This window comes from Cryptosporidium ryanae (genome assembly GCF_009792415.1).
Source record: "Cryptosporidium ryanae isolate 45019 chromosome Unknown contig_14, whole genome shotgun sequence".
Lineage (NCBI taxonomy): Eukaryota > Apicomplexa > Conoidasida > Eucoccidiorida > Cryptosporidiidae > Cryptosporidium > Cryptosporidium ryanae.
In genome coordinates this window covers 169409-186763 of record NW_027125570.1, presented here as the reverse complement: position 1 = coordinate 186763, position 17355 = coordinate 169409, and the positions used below count along the sequence as shown (strand labels likewise).

At 28.3% G+C, this 17355-nt stretch overlaps 10 protein-coding genes across 10 annotated transcripts; 3 read left to right on the top strand and 7 right to left on the bottom strand.

Moving 5' to 3' along the window:
• Positions 1-134: 134 nt before the first annotated feature.
• On the bottom strand, positions 135-2558 carry FG386_000554 (uncharacterized protein; the record flags this gene model as incomplete). The annotated part of the gene is made up of 1 exon (XM_067339911.1): positions 135-2558. The coding sequence occupies one exon, from the start codon at positions 2556-2558 to the stop codon at positions 135-137; it is 2424 nt and encodes an 807-aa protein (XP_067195781.1).
• Positions 2559-3090: 532 nt separating this feature from the next.
• FG386_000553 (t-SNARE domain followed by hydrophobic stretch) lies at positions 3091-4086 on the bottom strand (the record flags this gene model as incomplete). The annotated part of the gene is made up of 1 exon (XM_067339910.1): positions 3091-4086. The coding sequence occupies one exon, from the start codon at positions 4084-4086 to the stop codon at positions 3091-3093; it is 996 nt and encodes a 331-aa protein (XP_067195780.1).
• A 1345-nt stretch (positions 4087-5431) lies between these two features.
• FG386_000552 (cyclin A) lies at positions 5432-6235 on the top strand (the record flags this gene model as incomplete). The annotated part of the gene is made up of 1 exon (XM_067339909.1): positions 5432-6235. The coding sequence occupies one exon, from the start codon at positions 5432-5434 to the stop codon at positions 6233-6235; it is 804 nt and encodes a 267-aa protein (XP_067195779.1).
• A 977-nt stretch (positions 6236-7212) lies between these two features.
• On the top strand, positions 7213-8727 carry FG386_000551 (uncharacterized protein; the record flags this gene model as incomplete). Its single annotated transcript, XM_067339908.1, has 1 exon — positions 7213-8727. One exon carries the CDS (start codon positions 7213-7215, stop codon positions 8725-8727), a length of 1515 nt encoding a protein of 504 aa, XP_067195778.1.
• An 84-nt stretch (positions 8728-8811) lies between these two features.
• FG386_000549 (uncharacterized protein) lies at positions 8812-9486 on the bottom strand (the record flags this gene model as incomplete). The annotated part of the gene is made up of 1 exon (XM_067339906.1): positions 8812-9486. One exon carries the CDS (start codon positions 9484-9486, stop codon positions 8812-8814), a length of 675 nt encoding a protein of 224 aa, XP_067195776.1.
• Positions 9487-9757: 271 nt separating this feature from the next.
• Positions 9758-11362, bottom strand: FG386_000548 (coiled coil protein; the record flags this gene model as incomplete). The annotated part of the gene is made up of 1 exon (XM_067339905.1): positions 9758-11362. One exon carries the CDS (start codon positions 11360-11362, stop codon positions 9758-9760), a length of 1605 nt encoding a protein of 534 aa, XP_067195775.1.
• A 1420-nt stretch (positions 11363-12782) lies between these two features.
• On the top strand, positions 12783-14186 carry FG386_000547 (uncharacterized protein; the record flags this gene model as incomplete). The annotated part of the gene is made up of 1 exon (XM_067339904.1): positions 12783-14186. The coding sequence occupies one exon, from the start codon at positions 12783-12785 to the stop codon at positions 14184-14186; it is 1404 nt and encodes a 467-aa protein (XP_067195774.1).
• Positions 14187-14652: 466 nt separating this feature from the next.
• FG386_000546 (uncharacterized protein) lies at positions 14653-15345 on the bottom strand (the record flags this gene model as incomplete). Its single annotated transcript, XM_067339903.1, has 1 exon — positions 14653-15345. One exon carries the CDS (start codon positions 15343-15345, stop codon positions 14653-14655), a length of 693 nt encoding a protein of 230 aa, XP_067195773.1.
• Positions 15346-15736: 391 nt separating this feature from the next.
• On the bottom strand, positions 15737-16267 carry FG386_000545 (uncharacterized protein; the record flags this gene model as incomplete). The annotated part of the gene is made up of 1 exon (XM_067339902.1): positions 15737-16267. One exon carries the CDS (start codon positions 16265-16267, stop codon positions 15737-15739), a length of 531 nt encoding a protein of 176 aa, XP_067195772.1.
• A 251-nt stretch (positions 16268-16518) lies between these two features.
• Positions 16519-16893, bottom strand: FG386_000544 (uncharacterized protein; the record flags this gene model as incomplete). Its single annotated transcript, XM_067339901.1, has 1 exon — positions 16519-16893. One exon carries the CDS (start codon positions 16891-16893, stop codon positions 16519-16521), a length of 375 nt encoding a protein of 124 aa, XP_067195771.1.
• Between the last annotated feature and the right edge of the window lie 462 nt (positions 16894-17355).

Here is a 17355-nt window from a genome sequence, read left to right as displayed (position 1 = left end):
CTAAAAATGTAATAAAAGAATCGTATTAAGTGGGAACAAACTATTAACTACAGCAAGAATAAAATATTAAAGGTACTAAAACAAATGCAATAATATGGGGTTGAATGTGAAACTGAATTAGAATAAAGAAGAAACTATGTACAATTAAATGCTCCAAATTTAAGTTCATTGAAAGATTGTTTTATTGTTTCAAGGAATAATCTGGGGTTAATGATAATGTCTTCGTCATATGTAATAGAAATAGACACTTTATTTTCAAAAGTGAAAATTGATACTCCGAGACCAATATTGTCGGTTAGAGGAAGACCAAATGTCATGTCTTTTATGCCTTTGTTCATGAAAGTGCATTCTTTCGGTCCGGGAACAGAACTATAGTAAATTGAACAAGAAGAGGAGTGAGGAATCCATAAAAGGAGTAAAAGGAACGGTGATACTGACAACGTGTATTTAATATATCTGATAAATATAATGGGAAGAGAAGTATTTCTGTATTCTTGAAGTGACTCGAAAACACATCTTAGTCTTTCTGAAGGTGAAACTTTTGGACAAGTTGGTATTGGCAAAACAATAATTGAAAATGCATTGTCTAGTTTTTCCGGCAAATCTGTTCTGTTATTAGTAGTAACAACAACATTTAAATTAGAATGACAAATATTGGCTAAATCATTCGTATCTTTGCTACGGTTTGTACTCCCAATTCCACTAAAACCAAACAAAATAGCGTCATATATTTTTTCAATAATTTCAAAACCTTTAATAGGCTTTTCATTAGAACTAACACTGTTGTACTTTTCATCTAATATTCTTTTTCCTGATGAAAATTCTGTGCTTTGACTATTGCTTGAGCTGTTTCTTCTAAATCCTTTTTTTGAGTCTAATATTCCGTCTAAGTCATATATCTCTGAAATCGAATCGTATTTAAGAACACTTGAATAGGGCGATTTATCGTCAAAGTGTATTGGAGATGTTAAACTAATTTCCCTTGAATTTAAATTGTTCTTGCTTGGAGTAATGCTCGATCTTTGTTTATAAATCTGTTCGCTCTCCAAATTTTCGTCTATGGATCGCCTCAAGGAAGTTGGAGTTGATATTTCTGTTGAATTTTGCGATAAAGTTTTATCTAGGTCATTCAGTGATAAGTAATGATTTACATATTTTGTATATCCACTGGCTATACAAGAAAGAATAATGTCGTTGAATGTGATTCTTTTAGAAAACTTTGTTCTGTTTTCTCCTTCTAAATTGTTGTTTCTATTATTATTTTTTGCATTGATTTCTGAGTGAATCTCATTTAAATTGTAATTATCTGGAAAAACGGTACCTCTTTTTCTAACGCCGTTAGTAAATTCGTTGTAACCTGTTTTTCTGTTACTCAAAGTTGAAATTTCCATGTTTGAAGAGGGATTAGTCTCATTCAATGAAAAAAAACTGTGGTTCAGTTTATCCTTCAACAAATTAATCTCGCTCAACTGAAGATTAATTGGCCCTAAAGACCTAACATTTTTTGATCTCTTAGGCCTTATTTTATTTGGAGAGTCCCAAGATCTTTCAGGTCTAGCCTGCAATGCAGCCTTGATTAATGTAATTGGACCTGCAATTGCTGCCCATACCAAACCACTTATCCAACGGTGCCAAAAGGCAGCAGACTTGGTCACTCCATTTATAGGTTTAGAATTCTCTTTTGTAATGGTATCGGGAAAGTCCAGTATCGTTTTGTTTATTAATTCAGTTAATGTTGAACCATCACCAATAACGTGGTGAAATTGTCCTATTACGACAGAACTCGTAGTTCCCTTCCAGTTTACATTATCCAACACAATTATCCTCCAACACGGCCTTTTTAAGGATAACTGACCTTTCTCACACGAGTAAAGCATGCTATAGAAATCGATGGTTTCGGATTCACTTAACTTTTCGTTACTCGAATTAATCTTGTATTCTTTATATTCAAAAGTCTTGAGTCTTTCTTCCAAATTTTCGTCTAAATCGTTGTCCAGTACTAGATGCGGATTCTTAATCAAGTATCTTGTCTGATAGGGGTTTAGCTTAATTATATTTTTTCGTATATTGTACTCACCTTCCATGAACTTATACCACAATCTTCCTAAAGATTTATCTACTTTGCAAAACAACCTTTTATTCTCCTTATATCGAAAAAAATTGATTTGTCTTTCTGTATTTCTAACACCTCTAAATGCATCTTTGTTCTCAATTCTGTATATTAGATTTTCAACTATACTGTCTATTTCTATGTGATCTACTGCAAAAAAACACATTATTAACGGCTGACCAAATCTTCTTGTTCTCCACATTAAGTAATCTAAGTCGTTTAGTGGCTCAAATAATAAGTGCTTTTCATTGCAACAGAGATAACTAAGCTTCACCCACAATATATCCAAAACCTTTACTATGTAAGTGAATAATATTAGTACAAAAACTACCGGACACAATACTAAGCTCCCAATTACAGAAACCGTTATTGATAACCATCCTCCTTCCAATGGCACAAAATATATAGTTTTAAGTGAATTTAAGAGTTTTCTATACACATTGATCATATTAGTTGTGTTTAAAAGCAAACCGAATTGTATTTATATTTTACTTCACACTTTTTTTTTGTAATCACATACAGTGCACAAACTCTTGTGGTAAATTAAATACCTTATTTTAATTTGTTTGTAGTATTTATTATTTAATTACTAATGATAAAACGGGATACGCACTTATTCAACTCTTTTATTTTTGTATATCAGAAAATTACTTGGTTGAAATTCACTTTTAGTAATAAATTTAAAGCTTCTACCAAACGTTAAACTATCTGTAAAGACATCTCATTTATTTAAAAAAATCTGAAGGAAAAGCAAAAACAAAACTTCGATTATAAAATTGATTATTCATATTCGAGTTAAACAGAATTGAAAAATGCATTTTTGAGGTTAATTTACTTATATGCACATATAATTAAGAACCCACATAGCGGTCGTAAACTAGTATTATAATTATTTAATCATGCTATACCGCACAGCTCTTCAAGACTAAATATAAATGCAAGGCGGGAAAGCTATAAGAGTAATATATATCAATTTTGGTTTAAAACAATATATTTAGGAAGTGAAGTGTTAGTATAAATACTAAAATCATGAATAAGAACGCTGGAAGACCGTAATTTGCGAACAAACTGAGTCTGTGCGAATTTGAATTGTATGCTTTTCTGAGTTCAGTTACTGCTTTTTTTGAAGAATATATCGTATTGTCTATTGTAGTCTCTAAATTTTGTATTGTTTCCCCTTGTTCATTTACCATTGACGCTAAATTTTTAAATATTTGATTAGCCTCATGCATTTGTGACTGAATTTGTCCCAGCCCAATTGCAGTTTCATGGGCAATTTGGCGATCCACTTGATCGTAAACTCTATGTTGGTATTCGACGCTAGTTACAGTAGCATTTGAATTGTAACTATTGGCATGAATGCTTGATTCATTGTCACCGTATAACTCCTGCTCATTCATAGGATTAATTTGGATGTTGGTAAATTTATTTGAAGATAAATAGTTAATTTTATTTAAGCAATTCACACTGTTATTATTGTTTAGTCCCTTTAAATTAGAACTGTACTCATTACACGTGTTATTATCATCTTGATCAACAAAAGCAATACTATTACTGTTATTGTTAAAAGTTACTCTTGTAGATAAATCATTTATTTTTCTATTCAAATTATCAATTTTTTCTAAGTATATTTTTTGTTGATTTATATAGCTGTCCAATTCTAATCTATTGTCTCTATAGCTAATTGGATCTCCTGCTAATTCTATTTTCCACTCTCTTAACAAGTTGTCTAATTTTTTAACATCATTCTGTATTCCATTTATCATCAACTTAACTTTTTCCAATTGATTTACGTCTATAATACTTGTTTTTTGGTTATTTGAAATATAATCGTCCAGTTTGAATATATTCCTCTCAACGCTTTTAGCTAGTTTTGCTATTCTATTATTGTAAGAAAAATCCCATTCGCCGTACACTTCTGAAGATACATTTGTCATTTCCTCCTCATTATCAAAATCGGATAATTCAAAAGTCATTTCCGTATTTGTATTGTATTTCTTTTTCTATATACGTTTGAAAGTACATTATCTCAGTGTTGTATTGACTACGGTGTTTTAACTCTTCATAAAAAAATTAATTCACGTAAACAAGATTTATCGCTTTCTTTCTTAAAATTGACAAAAAAAATGGAACGCTCAGACTGTTATTTGAACAAATGTTCACTTATATTCAAATATATAGATTATAAAATGCAGATATGGAAGACTACAAAGAGAAAACTAATCTTCTTTCAGTACTTATTCACATTTAATACCATTTAAATTCACCGTTTTACTATTCTCAACAAAAGTATATATTTCAGAAAAATTCACATTTACCTATTTATTTTCCTCATACTAATATTTTTTTCTCAAATAATAAAAAGGACAATTGGCGCCATATAGCGCAGCGGCACACAATTATGACCTGTTATTACATTGTTTGCCGGCATGCATGCAAATTATTTGATACATGTAAGTCATTAAATTTAAGAAGTGAAAGAGAGTGTGTTATATAAATTTTATACTGTTAGGATAGTTCAATAATTTAAATTGCTTTTAGATAGTGTTTTGTTGCTAAGTGCTTTAAAAGATATCAATTAGAAAGTATTAAAGTCAAACATACAAATTATTATATTGTTAGAAGTAAAAATAAATATTATTTTAACTATTTTAAGCAGATGATTTATTAAGATTTTTTATTTGGACTCAACTTCATATTTCAGCTCAATAATGAAACATTAAATTACTGTAATTCCTACTTCTAATTATAAGTATTGAAACCTTATATTTCCTCATTAGATATTTTAGTACGAATGCACAAATATTTTTGTTTTTTTTTTATTATTTTTTGAGCGTGTTAAAACAATGTAGTTAGTATTGAAAAGTGGAAACAATAGATTTAGCAAAAATAAATAAAGACAAGAAGTCTAACTTGATAACTTTTTTTTTCCAGGTTAGGGAACACACCTATTCTATTTTTTTTTCCCAATTTTTCTTCCTGGTTTAATTCCGTCCCTTTAAGTTAAGACAAGTAAAGTACATGAAAACTATAAATAATTAGTGAAAAAGTGATTCATTAGCAGTACATATAATAAAATAATAATTCAAGACAAAGTAATAATATTAAATAAAAAAATTAATCATAACAGAATAATTCAAAGGAAAAAGATAAACATTAAGCACAAAAATAACATTTATAATTATATATACAATAGACTTTGGTTTGCTGTAACAAAAAACGTATTACATAAATATATATTTACATCAATAACAATAGCGTATTTTTATATGAAATATAAACAATTGATTTAATTATATAGATAATAATAGTACTGTGTAAATGGCAAATAAAAAAAAACATGATGAAACTAATGATGATAAAACGTATTTTCATGTAATGTTAAATATAGAGAATAGGATGTGGGAACGTAAAAATATGAAAAAATCAAAAATAAAGAAAAAAATGAATACAGAAACAAAAGAGATACAAAAAAAAATGTATTTAATATTGAATAAACTAAGATCAACGTATCAAGTTAAGTACGTAAGTATATATTTGATGATGCTATGTAGAAACCATTGGGATATATTCACAGAGAAAATACCGAAAAATATTACAACATTAAAAAGTAAGGAGTACATATATAATATATTAATTTTATCATGTATATTTATATCATCTAATTATGAAGAATTAAATCCACCAAGCTATAATAAATTGATAAAAATAATAGAAGATTATGGATTCAAACTAGTAAATAAGGAAAATAAAATAATAAGAAAACATGTACACATATTTGAAAAACTGATATGGGAATTAACTGAATACCAAATAGAAATACCATCTGCAAATTCTTTTTTAATGCAATTAATCAAATATTCAAAATTACCTAGGGAATACATATTTAAGGTATCTAAAATAAGTAATGATATTATAAACCATTCACTGGAAACAGAAGTTATATGTGAATATAAACAGTCTTCTATTGCCATATCATCTTATTTATTGGCAATTAAGTTAACATTTAAAAATCAAAATGAAAAGCAAAACGAATATATAAATGAGATAGTAGAATACACCAATCAATCTTTAAATAATTTGATTAACTTAAGAAACAAACTTGAAGGAGTATATTCAAAGTGAAAATCTTGACTTTGTGAAAAAAGAAACAAAATGAGTTTGAAAAATAAATAAAATAACAACAAAATTAACAGATCAAACATATCCAGTTCCGTCCCATAATTAAAAAAGAATAAAACAACATGTGTTTTAAACCCATAAATGCTGCTTTCACTCGCCTTTTTCTAGCTTTTTTTTTCTAACATTTATATTTTAGACTCCAAAATCTAAAAATCATAGTTTTCCCTTCGGCGTTTTCTTCTAGATCATTTGAAATAACGGGATAAATAGCAACGGATAAACAGCTCTAATTTGAGGAAAAATCAACGAATTAAAAGGGACAATCCTAATTACTTAAATTTTTGATTGTGCAGAATTTTCGTTGGAGCCACTTTGATTTTAATCTATTATCACGGTAATTGTAATTGTCCCCACAAATATATAAAAAGTAAATGTAACACGTTTGGCGCGCACAGAAATTTATATTTAAGTCCTTGAGTGAAGTAATAAAATTATTAGTTAATCTGAAAGGGATAAATGCAAAATTTGGTATATTTATATGTATGGTGTGTAGTATAAATGTATTTATCAGTGTGGAGCACTCATAATTAACTTATGAGAGTTTTCCTCCATAAAATTAAGATGTAATTAGCCTTGTTTATATAATATAAAACGGAATAGTGAATGAAATGAAAATAGGATATAGCACAATAAAAGAAATCTAAAAAGTGGTAAAAAATATTAATAGCGATACTTTTGATTTTTATGAGTTAAATTTCAATTGGTATCTTTATATTTGTTTTATTATTGGTTATAAATAACACTAAATTAAAACAACCAGCGAGACTGTTTGAGTTAAACATATAAATTTACTTTTCGTAACCTGAAATTGGATATTTATAGGAAATTAAAGAAAATAGTATTCATTATGTAAGAATATTAGTTATAGAAAGTGACAAAAGAATATACAATAACGTATTAAATAAAAAATATTAATAATAATGAACACAAAATGTATTAAAAAAATATCTATGCATATTTTCCACAATCAAATCGAGTTTAAATTGGTAATATCTGCACTTGAGTTAAATGGATGTAATATTGAATTGAATAATAATAATAGACATATACTTAGAATACTAATGACTTCATTTAACCCCGTTGAATTAACTACAGAGTTAGGAGGACCATGGGAGGGATATTTTTTTTGGAACGCAATAGATAAAGGAGTATCATCTTCTGACTTCACTATTTCCATTTCAGATTTTATGGATATTTTCCAATGCTATGGGGAAGACACGTTTACTATTGACAATAAAAACAATAATTTATTTAAATTAATAAGCTACAACGACAAAATAAAACGAGTTAAAAATGATAATTCAAATCAAAGAGTAAATGGAGAATCAAATACGAGCAAGGATTATTTTTTAGATGTTTATCTTAAAGACATAAACTCTGAATTTTCTTTTCACTTAAAATCACTTGCAAGAGGAGAAAAAAACTATTCATCAACAGACTTGAATCTCGTTAAATGTTTATCAGAGATGTTGAATTTAATTAAAGCAGAGAGTGATAATCTCAACGAAAATTTAAAGTGTCTGACTGAATATAATATAGTTAACAGTAAAAACCTAACAAATATGGAAGAAAAAACCATAAATTCTTTAAATTCAACGTTTAAAGGTGGGAGTGTATATAACACTTGTTCTCCAAATACTAACTTTGATGGTAAAGTTTTTGAAAAAAGTCCCTATAATTTAAACAGCTATATTTTAAACAAAGATTCTCCAAATACAGGCGGAACACTAAATTTATCAGAGCTTCAAGTTTTAACAGAAATAAATGGAATTCCCGGAAACAATAGTTATAATTCAAGTTTGAAAGATTTACAAGAAATTAATATAACAGGTACAGGTTTTGAAATTCAATCGGATTGCAAACGCGAAAAACTAAAATTAGGTAATGAAGTAGTTAAATGCGACTTAAATAATGACCAATTTAGGAAACAAAATTGTGTTATGTGCAATAAAGGTAGTTTAGATAAAATTTCAGAGCAAATTAAAACATACAGGATTGTAAAAGACATTTCGAGTAAATATCCAATAACTTTTTTTGATAGTGAAAAAAATAAAAAATTATCATCAAATAAAAATCACTATTCCGAAAAAGAATCATCGAATTTAAGGTCTAAAATTGAAATAATGAGAAAAGCAAAAAATCAATTCTTTTCAAATTTTGAACAGAAACAAGACTTTTGCTATGATCAATATCATAATAATGACCTTAATGTAAATGATAAACCTTTTAAGAACAAATACTGTGAATTTTATAGTAAAAAAAAAATAGACAGTGCTATTTGCTTTAATAGTAATTTAAAAAAGAATAAACATATTTTAACTAAAAATAATATTATTTCAAAAGACCAGTTAATAAACGAACTATCAGAAACAAGTGGCATAAGTGAAAGAATAGATATACTAAAAAAGATAATTAAAAACACCAAAAAAACATAATATAGTTTATGGATGACTACTCTAAATTTAAGTATATAAAATAAAGAAATATAGGTATGTTTTCTATTATTTAAACATTGATAACTATTTCATAAATAGCGAGTTATATTTATATATGAAATTTGAGTATTTAAAGGACAACTTCTCTAGTTTTTCCCACATCGAATTTGTTTCGTATCCTATTTTTCTGCCTCTAAACTCCAGTTCGCCCAGTTTTTTCCTTATCTCATTGATGTTTGATATATCTAGCTCCTCATTCACATATGGAAGTAGGTCACTCAGTTCCTTTAACTGTTCCCTCATTTCTTTGAATTCTTTGTAGTGTTCCTTTACATAAGCTTTTCTCGCATCCAGCGTCAACACTGATGATTCAAAATCTGCTGAATCCATTTCTAAATAAGCCTTAATAGTCTCATAATTCGATAACCAATCTTCCAATGGTCCCAAACTGTATATTTTTTTAATTATACCTTCAATAATATCTAACTTATCGTTAATACTTGTATTTTCATCATCTTTAACTTTTTCAAACAGCTGTATGTCATTCTCAATATTTGTCATTAAACTATTTTGACCTATTTTCAATCTGTTCTGCGCTAAAACTGATGCATTTTCTGAGGACTGTTCGTTCTTTTCAAATTTTCCTTTATCTCCTTTTTTTTCATTTAAACCTTCCCTAATGCCTATAACCTCCTCACACTTTTTAATCCTAGTTTCAATCGTATTTAGGTACTCCTCAATATAAAACCCGGTATTCATTATCTATTTCCACTCCAAATATACCTAAGATATATTTAACTAACTAATTAATAAATAACTAATGATTTTTCTCAATACTTTTATTTGGTACTTTTTTAAACATGCAAAGATAAATTAAACGTCGGAAATCACTTTCCCGGAAATTAATTCCAATTCTTAACTAGAAAAAAATACCCCTCATTAAGGCAACATTTTTTTTTTTAATTTACATATTGCATATATTATTGATAATGTTTATTAAAGAGAAAACAACCTTTTGTATCAACAAATACTAGAAATATCTATTTCTTTGAACAGAATTCCTCTGAATTATTTGTTTTCTTTCAGCATAGTCTATTGGATAATTTATATACTTGTCGACTATCTTAGATATAGATGAATTTGCTTTGTCTTCTTTGGTTTCCTCGAAATTTTCATGACCGAATTCATAATTCAAAGTTATATCATTGACTTTGCTTTCTGCGAAATTGCATTCATTATCGCAGCTTGTAACGTTGAATGTTCTACTTTCTTCATTTTCTATAATATTATCGGAAATTTCACGTTTAATACCTTTGAATCTTGAAAGCTGTTCTGTTGTCATTAGCAATTTCCTATTTTCATATTCACCTGTTATATTTTGATTTTCCAAATTAGATCTTGCTATTTTTTGTATAAGCTCGCGTTTTTCATTATTTAATAAGCTAATTTTATCTACAAGTAATCTAATTTGCTGGTTCTCTTTTTTGTCATTTATATTATCTAAAATATCACTATTTTCTCTATTCAAAGTTTTTAATTCCTGAATTATTTCAGATTTTCTTTTAATCTCATACTTCAATTTTTCTATTTCGTTTCTTGAATTTTCCAACTCACTTGTAACTTTATTGTACTTATTTTTGAGGGATATGTTCTCATATCCTTTATTTATAACCTTTTGACTAGCCTCAAACTCACCGTCCTTGATAGCCATTTCTCTTTCAAAATTACTAATTATGGAGTTTTTTTCAAGTAAATTATTATTTTTATTATTGATACTTTTTTCACACTTATATTGGCTATCTGAATTATCCAAACTTTGCACAGATGTATTTTTGTGAATATTCTCATATATTTCATTTATCTCAGTCTCAAATTTCTTCGCATTAAATTGGATCTGTGTAACCAAGTGTTCTATATTATTTAAGTTACTTCCAGTATTTATAATCTCTCTGATTTTACTCACCAAGTCGTGTATTGAACAATGGTCGCTTCCTTTACAGTACTTATTTCTCGTTCCGACAAATTTATTAGTGAGCTTTATCATGCTCACTAGATTATCTTTGTAATTTTTTAATTGCTCAACTCTTTTATCATACTGAAAAGTTAACTCATCAAGAAAATTTTGAATAGTTTCTTTCTCCTCTATAAGGGTTTTGCAACGTTTTTCCATTGTGGATATTTCCCTTCCTTTGCTTCTTGTTTGTGTTATCGCTTTTTCCAGCTCACTTTTCATTTCTAAAAATTGGCTTTTATACCATTCATTATCCTCAACTATTTGCTGAATAACCATATCAGTTCCTTGTTGAATTCTGTTGCGCTCATCTAATTTATCCTGTTCTAACTTGTTCATATTTTCTATCAGCTTTCCATTCTCCTCCAACAACTCTTCTATCATCTTATCTTTCATCATTAGCTGAACTTCCAACTCATGGATGCTGCCATTTTTGCTTCTTTTTGCTACTGCTTCGCAGACTAAACCTGAACAAACTAGTGAATTTTTCTCCTTAACCTCTCTTATTTCGCCGTTATTGTCAAGCTCTATATTATCTATCACAGTTGTAAGGCTGTTGGTTCTTGTATATTGGGAAACTCCAGGAAGAGTGAATAAACTATTTGCTCTCGTCGTGCTAGACATGATATTATTCTTTGTTTTGGCCACCTTTTCCACCAATTTACAGTCTATAATTCTAATATATCTCGCTTATTTATTTAGTAGATTATTTTTAGTTAATTATATTAACAATTATTATTCGAAAAAAAAATTAATTGAATAACATTTTATTACAACTTTAAATAGTTTCTGTGTTGTAAATGTACCTCTTCATATATTTGTCCTTATACAAAAACTTTTTTACTTTAATAACTCAAATGTTCGTTTCATACACTCCCATGGGAAAGACACTATACGTCACAAAAAGATCAAAATTACCATTATTTTGACATTTAAAACAATACAAGTCGTGCAGCCTAAAAAGGAAAAATGTAGTTTTTGACTACCCAAAAACAATCGCGAGTTTGTGGGAATCTCTTATGAAGTAGGTTACAAGTGAAATATGTATTGATTCTGCAACACAGCATGCATGCGAAAAATCGCAAATACTATGTGGCAAACAAAAAGAATCAAACATCACATAAAATAAGACAACCTTAGTGTGAACACTCCAAGTCAAATTACTCGATACAAAACAAAATATCCACCAATAAATGAATACACGGCTTAAAATGCTCTTTCCACTTTTGTAAGTAATGAAGGTATTTGCATTGATAAAATAATCAATGAATGTAATAATCACATTTCCCGCCACTCAGAAAAGGCGGTAACCGTTTTATTTACATAAAGGTAATTGTGTTACTGGAGGCGTAAAGAGTTTTTTTATTTTGTGTGTAGTGTGGAGGAACAATAAGTGCTAATAAAATAAAAGGGGCAAATAGTTTATAGTAGTTCGTAATTAGATGTATAAAAATATTATGGAAAATCTGGATTGGACTGTTAATAGCCGGTCTAAATTGACGAAGCAGTAAATAAATTAATACAGACTGTTTTAATGTTGGGTGAGCAGTTATATTTGTCAAAAAACCAGGTGTACATAATAAAAGCTACACCCAAATAAAACTTAAACGAAAGTTAAATTATTAAGTTATAGTTAAGCACAGATTTTTAGAAGAGAAAAAGGAAGGTTAATTGAGTTTGTATATAAATTATTGCTTTAGCAATTCTCTTTTCGAGCTTCAAGGTATTTGAGAATTCATTTGCTTTTTACCTTATTCAAATTTATGTATACTGTGTTTAATAATAGAAAACAACAACAAAAATAAAGGATATTAATTTGAGGCGTTTTTAGAGTATTTTTTTTTGTTCAAGTAAAACACAATAAAGACATAAGTTGTAATATTATGTTATAAAAACCAAGTTTTTAATTATATGGATTATTTATTATAATGGTATTTTTTAACTGACACGGAAATAATTTGCTACATTTGATTATTTGAAATATCATTTCCTTTTTTGTTTATCTTGGCTTTACTAGTGTAATAAATAATTTATATTTAGAGAAATGGAAGAGTATTCTAAAGATGTTAAAAGAGGGTGGAGGCTTTTATTGGAAAGATTTGTTTGGGAATATGATGTTTCCAGAGCTTTAAATAGAATAAGTTTTACATTTAGTGAGTTTGAACAAACATTGTACTTCAATTGTTCATGGGTATTTCCACAGTGGCTTTTAATATTTTTTAGATTATTGATGTTTATTTACCTGCTATTTATGCTTGGTTTTGACCTCGCCAATTACCATAGACAGGGTTTTTTGATATACTGGGGAGTGTACGTAACAAATTGGACATATACGATAACAATAATATATTATTTTTTTGCTACGGTAGCAACTATATATTCTTACTCAAATAACTTAATAGGGAGGAAAAACTATGTTAAATTAATGAAAGATTCAACTTACAAAGGTGATAATGTTGTAGAGTTGAAAGAAAAAAGCAAGGGTTTAGATGAAAATAACTTCAATAAATCTACAAAAAAGGTCGGAATTGAGAATAAAGAAAATAATCACTTAGTTGTTTCTGATCATGAATTAAATGGATATAAAAAAGGGTCTGTAGAGAATAAAATAAGTGAAGTTCAGATGGTCAACATAGATTTGGAAGGTCAAGATAAAGAGAAATTTCGTCACGAAAGCATAAATTCACTTTCAACTACTAATGAATCTCCATCTGTTAACATTACTTTAAATAATAATAACAAAAATGCAAAAAACAATTCTAACTGTCAAGGGAACAATAAAGTTAAGAGTGATAATATAGCTATTAAAAAAACAAGAAACGTATTTAAAAGGTATATTAATCATTTAAATAATAATAAATTCATCATTAAATACAATGAAGAAGATGGTAGGCCTTGTTTTGTGGATGAAATTAGCCAGAGAATGGATAATACAACAACAAATATAAACCTTCCATTGTTAATTAGATCAATGTGGTTATTTCACACAATTTCGCTGCCTTCATCTTTTATTGTTGCCATTGTTTACTGGGTTATGAATATAATTTCTCCAGTCAGTGTTGATGAATTTACATATCTAACTTTCAATAAGCATGGAATTATTGCAATAGCATTATCAGTTGATACGTTTATAACGTCAATTCCATTCTTTATATCACACACATTTTACTCATTTTTTTACTGTTTAACATATCTTATATTTACAGTTGTATATTTTATATTAAAACTTCCAAGTCCACAAGGTAAAGATGATCTTGGATTTATATATCCGGCAATAAACTTTGCAGATCCTGCAATTGCAGTTCCTTGTTCTTTTGGAATATTTGTTGTTCTTTTCCTTACTTCTAACATTATCTGGTTCTTTGCAGGATATTCAAGAAACCACACAATAGACCCCCTTCCAGGAGAAAATAGAGATAGATTGACTAGAGTAAATCACTATGTGTAAAAATTTGCTAAAGAAAGATAAATAGAATCAAAAACACCTCAATAACTAAGAGTGAAACAAAGACGTTAATAAATTAATTTAAAACGAAAAAGTTGAGTTTTTTGACTAATTTTTTTAATGATTTGGTTTATATATGTAACATTTGGAATAAAAAACCTATTGAATTAAACTTTGAATGAATTGCTTTATATATATAATTTTTAATTATTTTATCTACTATTTGAAGTGAAATTATCTATATTCAGTCAAGTTAATTCCAGAAAGCAGTCAGGTCAAAGATAACAAACCTTTTTTTGCTATTGACTTAATTGCCAAAAAGCTAAATGGATGAGAAATACATTTATAAACCACATTTTCATTGAAAGTATTTATTAAAAACACTTCTTATAAGTAGTGATGTACGTTTAAGTATAAATATTAGTAATAAATTATTAATTTCGATACCATAATTTAAAAAGAAACACTGTCACTTTTTATATAACGCCTTTTTCTTTTGTAAGTTAAAATTGTAGTGAGTATAGAATGCAAGGTATGAAAATATAGGAAAATTTATAAATGGAGTAATGTTGTTTAGTCCAAAAATACCAAACAAGCTCATACTTAGTGTTTGAATTAGAAATGCACTCGATACTGCCAATAGCATAATTCCCTTTCTATCATATAAACTCGGCTTTGAATACATATAGGTACAATAAAAACAGACAAATGTCGATAATGATGCTGAATATGATGAAAGTATAAGTCTAATGTATTCTAATGAAAAGTCAGAAGTCAATGAGCTGTCTGTAACTAGTGGTATAAAATAGGTAAGCATTGTATGGGCAACACACCATCCTGTTATGCAAGTATTTAAACGAATCTCAACCTCATGCTGTTTTGAAGCCTTACTATTTATTAAACGATACATAAAGTAAAAGTAAAATACTTTTGTAAATACACCCAAGTACTCTATTACAAATCCTTGTGACAAAAAAGTTACTGGAATTGATGCCAAAAAGAGTGATTTCAGAAAACAGGCAACAACCGAATAAAACATTGAACTCATTAACAAAGAGTTTATCCCTGTAGTTTCGGATATGCTGCTAAAATTATAAATTGCATAGTAGGGACCAAGCAATGTTAAAAACAAAGTCACTCCTGAAAAAACCGGAAAACCCATTTTCACAAATCCTTCTCAATATATAACATAAAATGAAGAGTACTGTCGTATGTATATACTTCCTATTGTTATTATTTAAAGGAAAAACTTTATCACTAACTTTTATGTTTCCCTATTTTGCCTGTGACTTGTCAAGACATTAAATAAAAAGGCGGGAACCCCACTCTAATTGCAAAGAAGATGCGGTGCCTAAGGTCAAATAAATATATGCATGAAAAACTTATTTATTCGTTTAACCTTAAGTAAATAGCAGAGACTATTTCGCTAATCTGCTGAGTTTTTTTTAATTATGGCGTCATCATAGTTCTGTAAACGTCTAGAAACTTCATTTTCATCTAAATTAAAGGTAACTGCAAATCTGTGATACATGTCTTGTTCAAACTCAGCACATTCAAGTGAAATCTAAAATATAGATGAGTTTTAAGCAAATTATTATTATTAAAAACATTTTATTTTTAAAAATTAAGTTATAAAAACTAACCCTTTCCCTTAACTTTTTCATCATATCGTCAAATATTTCCCTTTCCTTTGCAAGTTGTGCCTGTGTTGAAATAAACCCTTTTCTGAATTCTTCAATCCTTTTTTCTGCTTGTTTCATAACTGATTTTTCAAAATCCTTTTTCTCCCTCTCCAAAACCTCTTCTCTTTCGTTCCATTTAAGTTGCATAGATCTTTCTCTAGATAACAACTTAGAATATGCAGATTGAGTGGCCTCTTCGTGTTTTTTTAGATCCTCCTGCATCTTTTTTCTTAGCTTTTCCTCAAAAGATTTACAAGTCATTTCTGTCAACTCTTTCGTCTTTAGTTTTATCATTTCTGCCCTCTTTTTTTGTCTTTTTGCCTCCTCTGTTGCTAATTTTGCAAGATCTCTATATTTTACAAGGTAAATTTCAACATCATTTAGAATCTGTGTTCTCAGCATTTTGCTCTCCTCTTCAAATTCTTTCTCCATATCTTGAATCTAATATATATTTTTAAACACGTTAGTAATAACAATATATGAGAAAGTACATTTGTATGTATTTGATAATGGATATTTAATTATCTTTACTATTTTTATTAAAACTTACCTTTCTTTCATATTCCTTTTTCAGGTTACTGAGTTCTGCTCTATATTCAAAACTCGCAGTGTTGTTAAGTAGTTCTTCCAACTAAAATATTTCAATTATTTATTTATTTTCGAATTTCTGAGTTAAAACTTACATATTCTGCATCAAAGTTCCCATCTGACTCGTTTTTAGAGCGATTTCTACTAGTTGCAGACTGTTCATAATAATCTCGTTGCAAAATGAGAGAATTGTAGGCTTCATCTCTCTCTCTTCTAGTGGTTGCCAACTCATTTTGTAACTGCTTGGTAATTTGCATCAGTTTACTAAATGCATTTGGAAGTTGTAAAGAAGATGTTTCTTTAGATAAATCCAGTGTACATAAATCAGTCAGTTTTGTCCCGGTTGATTTTTTTGAATCTTCATCACTAAAATTATGTCTATTCCTGTTTTTTCCCGTATTTTCATATTTCATGTAGCTCTCGCTTTTTTTTGAGTTCATGCTTAATTATTCGTTTTAGCTGATCTATTTTTCTTTTTTTACTAACAATAAAAGATAAATCCAGCTTCGAATGCCTTCCCCCACAAAAATAAACGTTTATTGTGATAACTATCGAGTTGCTTATTCACTTGATAATTATTGACTCATGCTATTATATAACTACCAAAACATACTTTCAGCTCTCCAGTGAAGAATCTATATTATTGAAACTAACAAATATAGTTATTTCCCCTCTCTATTTTATTTTTAAACTTATATTTTTATTTTGAAGTAACCGTTTGAATGTGACTTTTAATATGTGGATGTTAAGTGAGGGGAAATAAAAGCTAATATTATTTTTTTTTTGAAAGAAAAATTGCTCCTTGTTATAATACTGTGCAGCAACTATTTTTCAGAAACAACACTCACGCAGAAAAGTCAAAAATACGGTATACCTTTATATTTATTATAACACTAATTCGC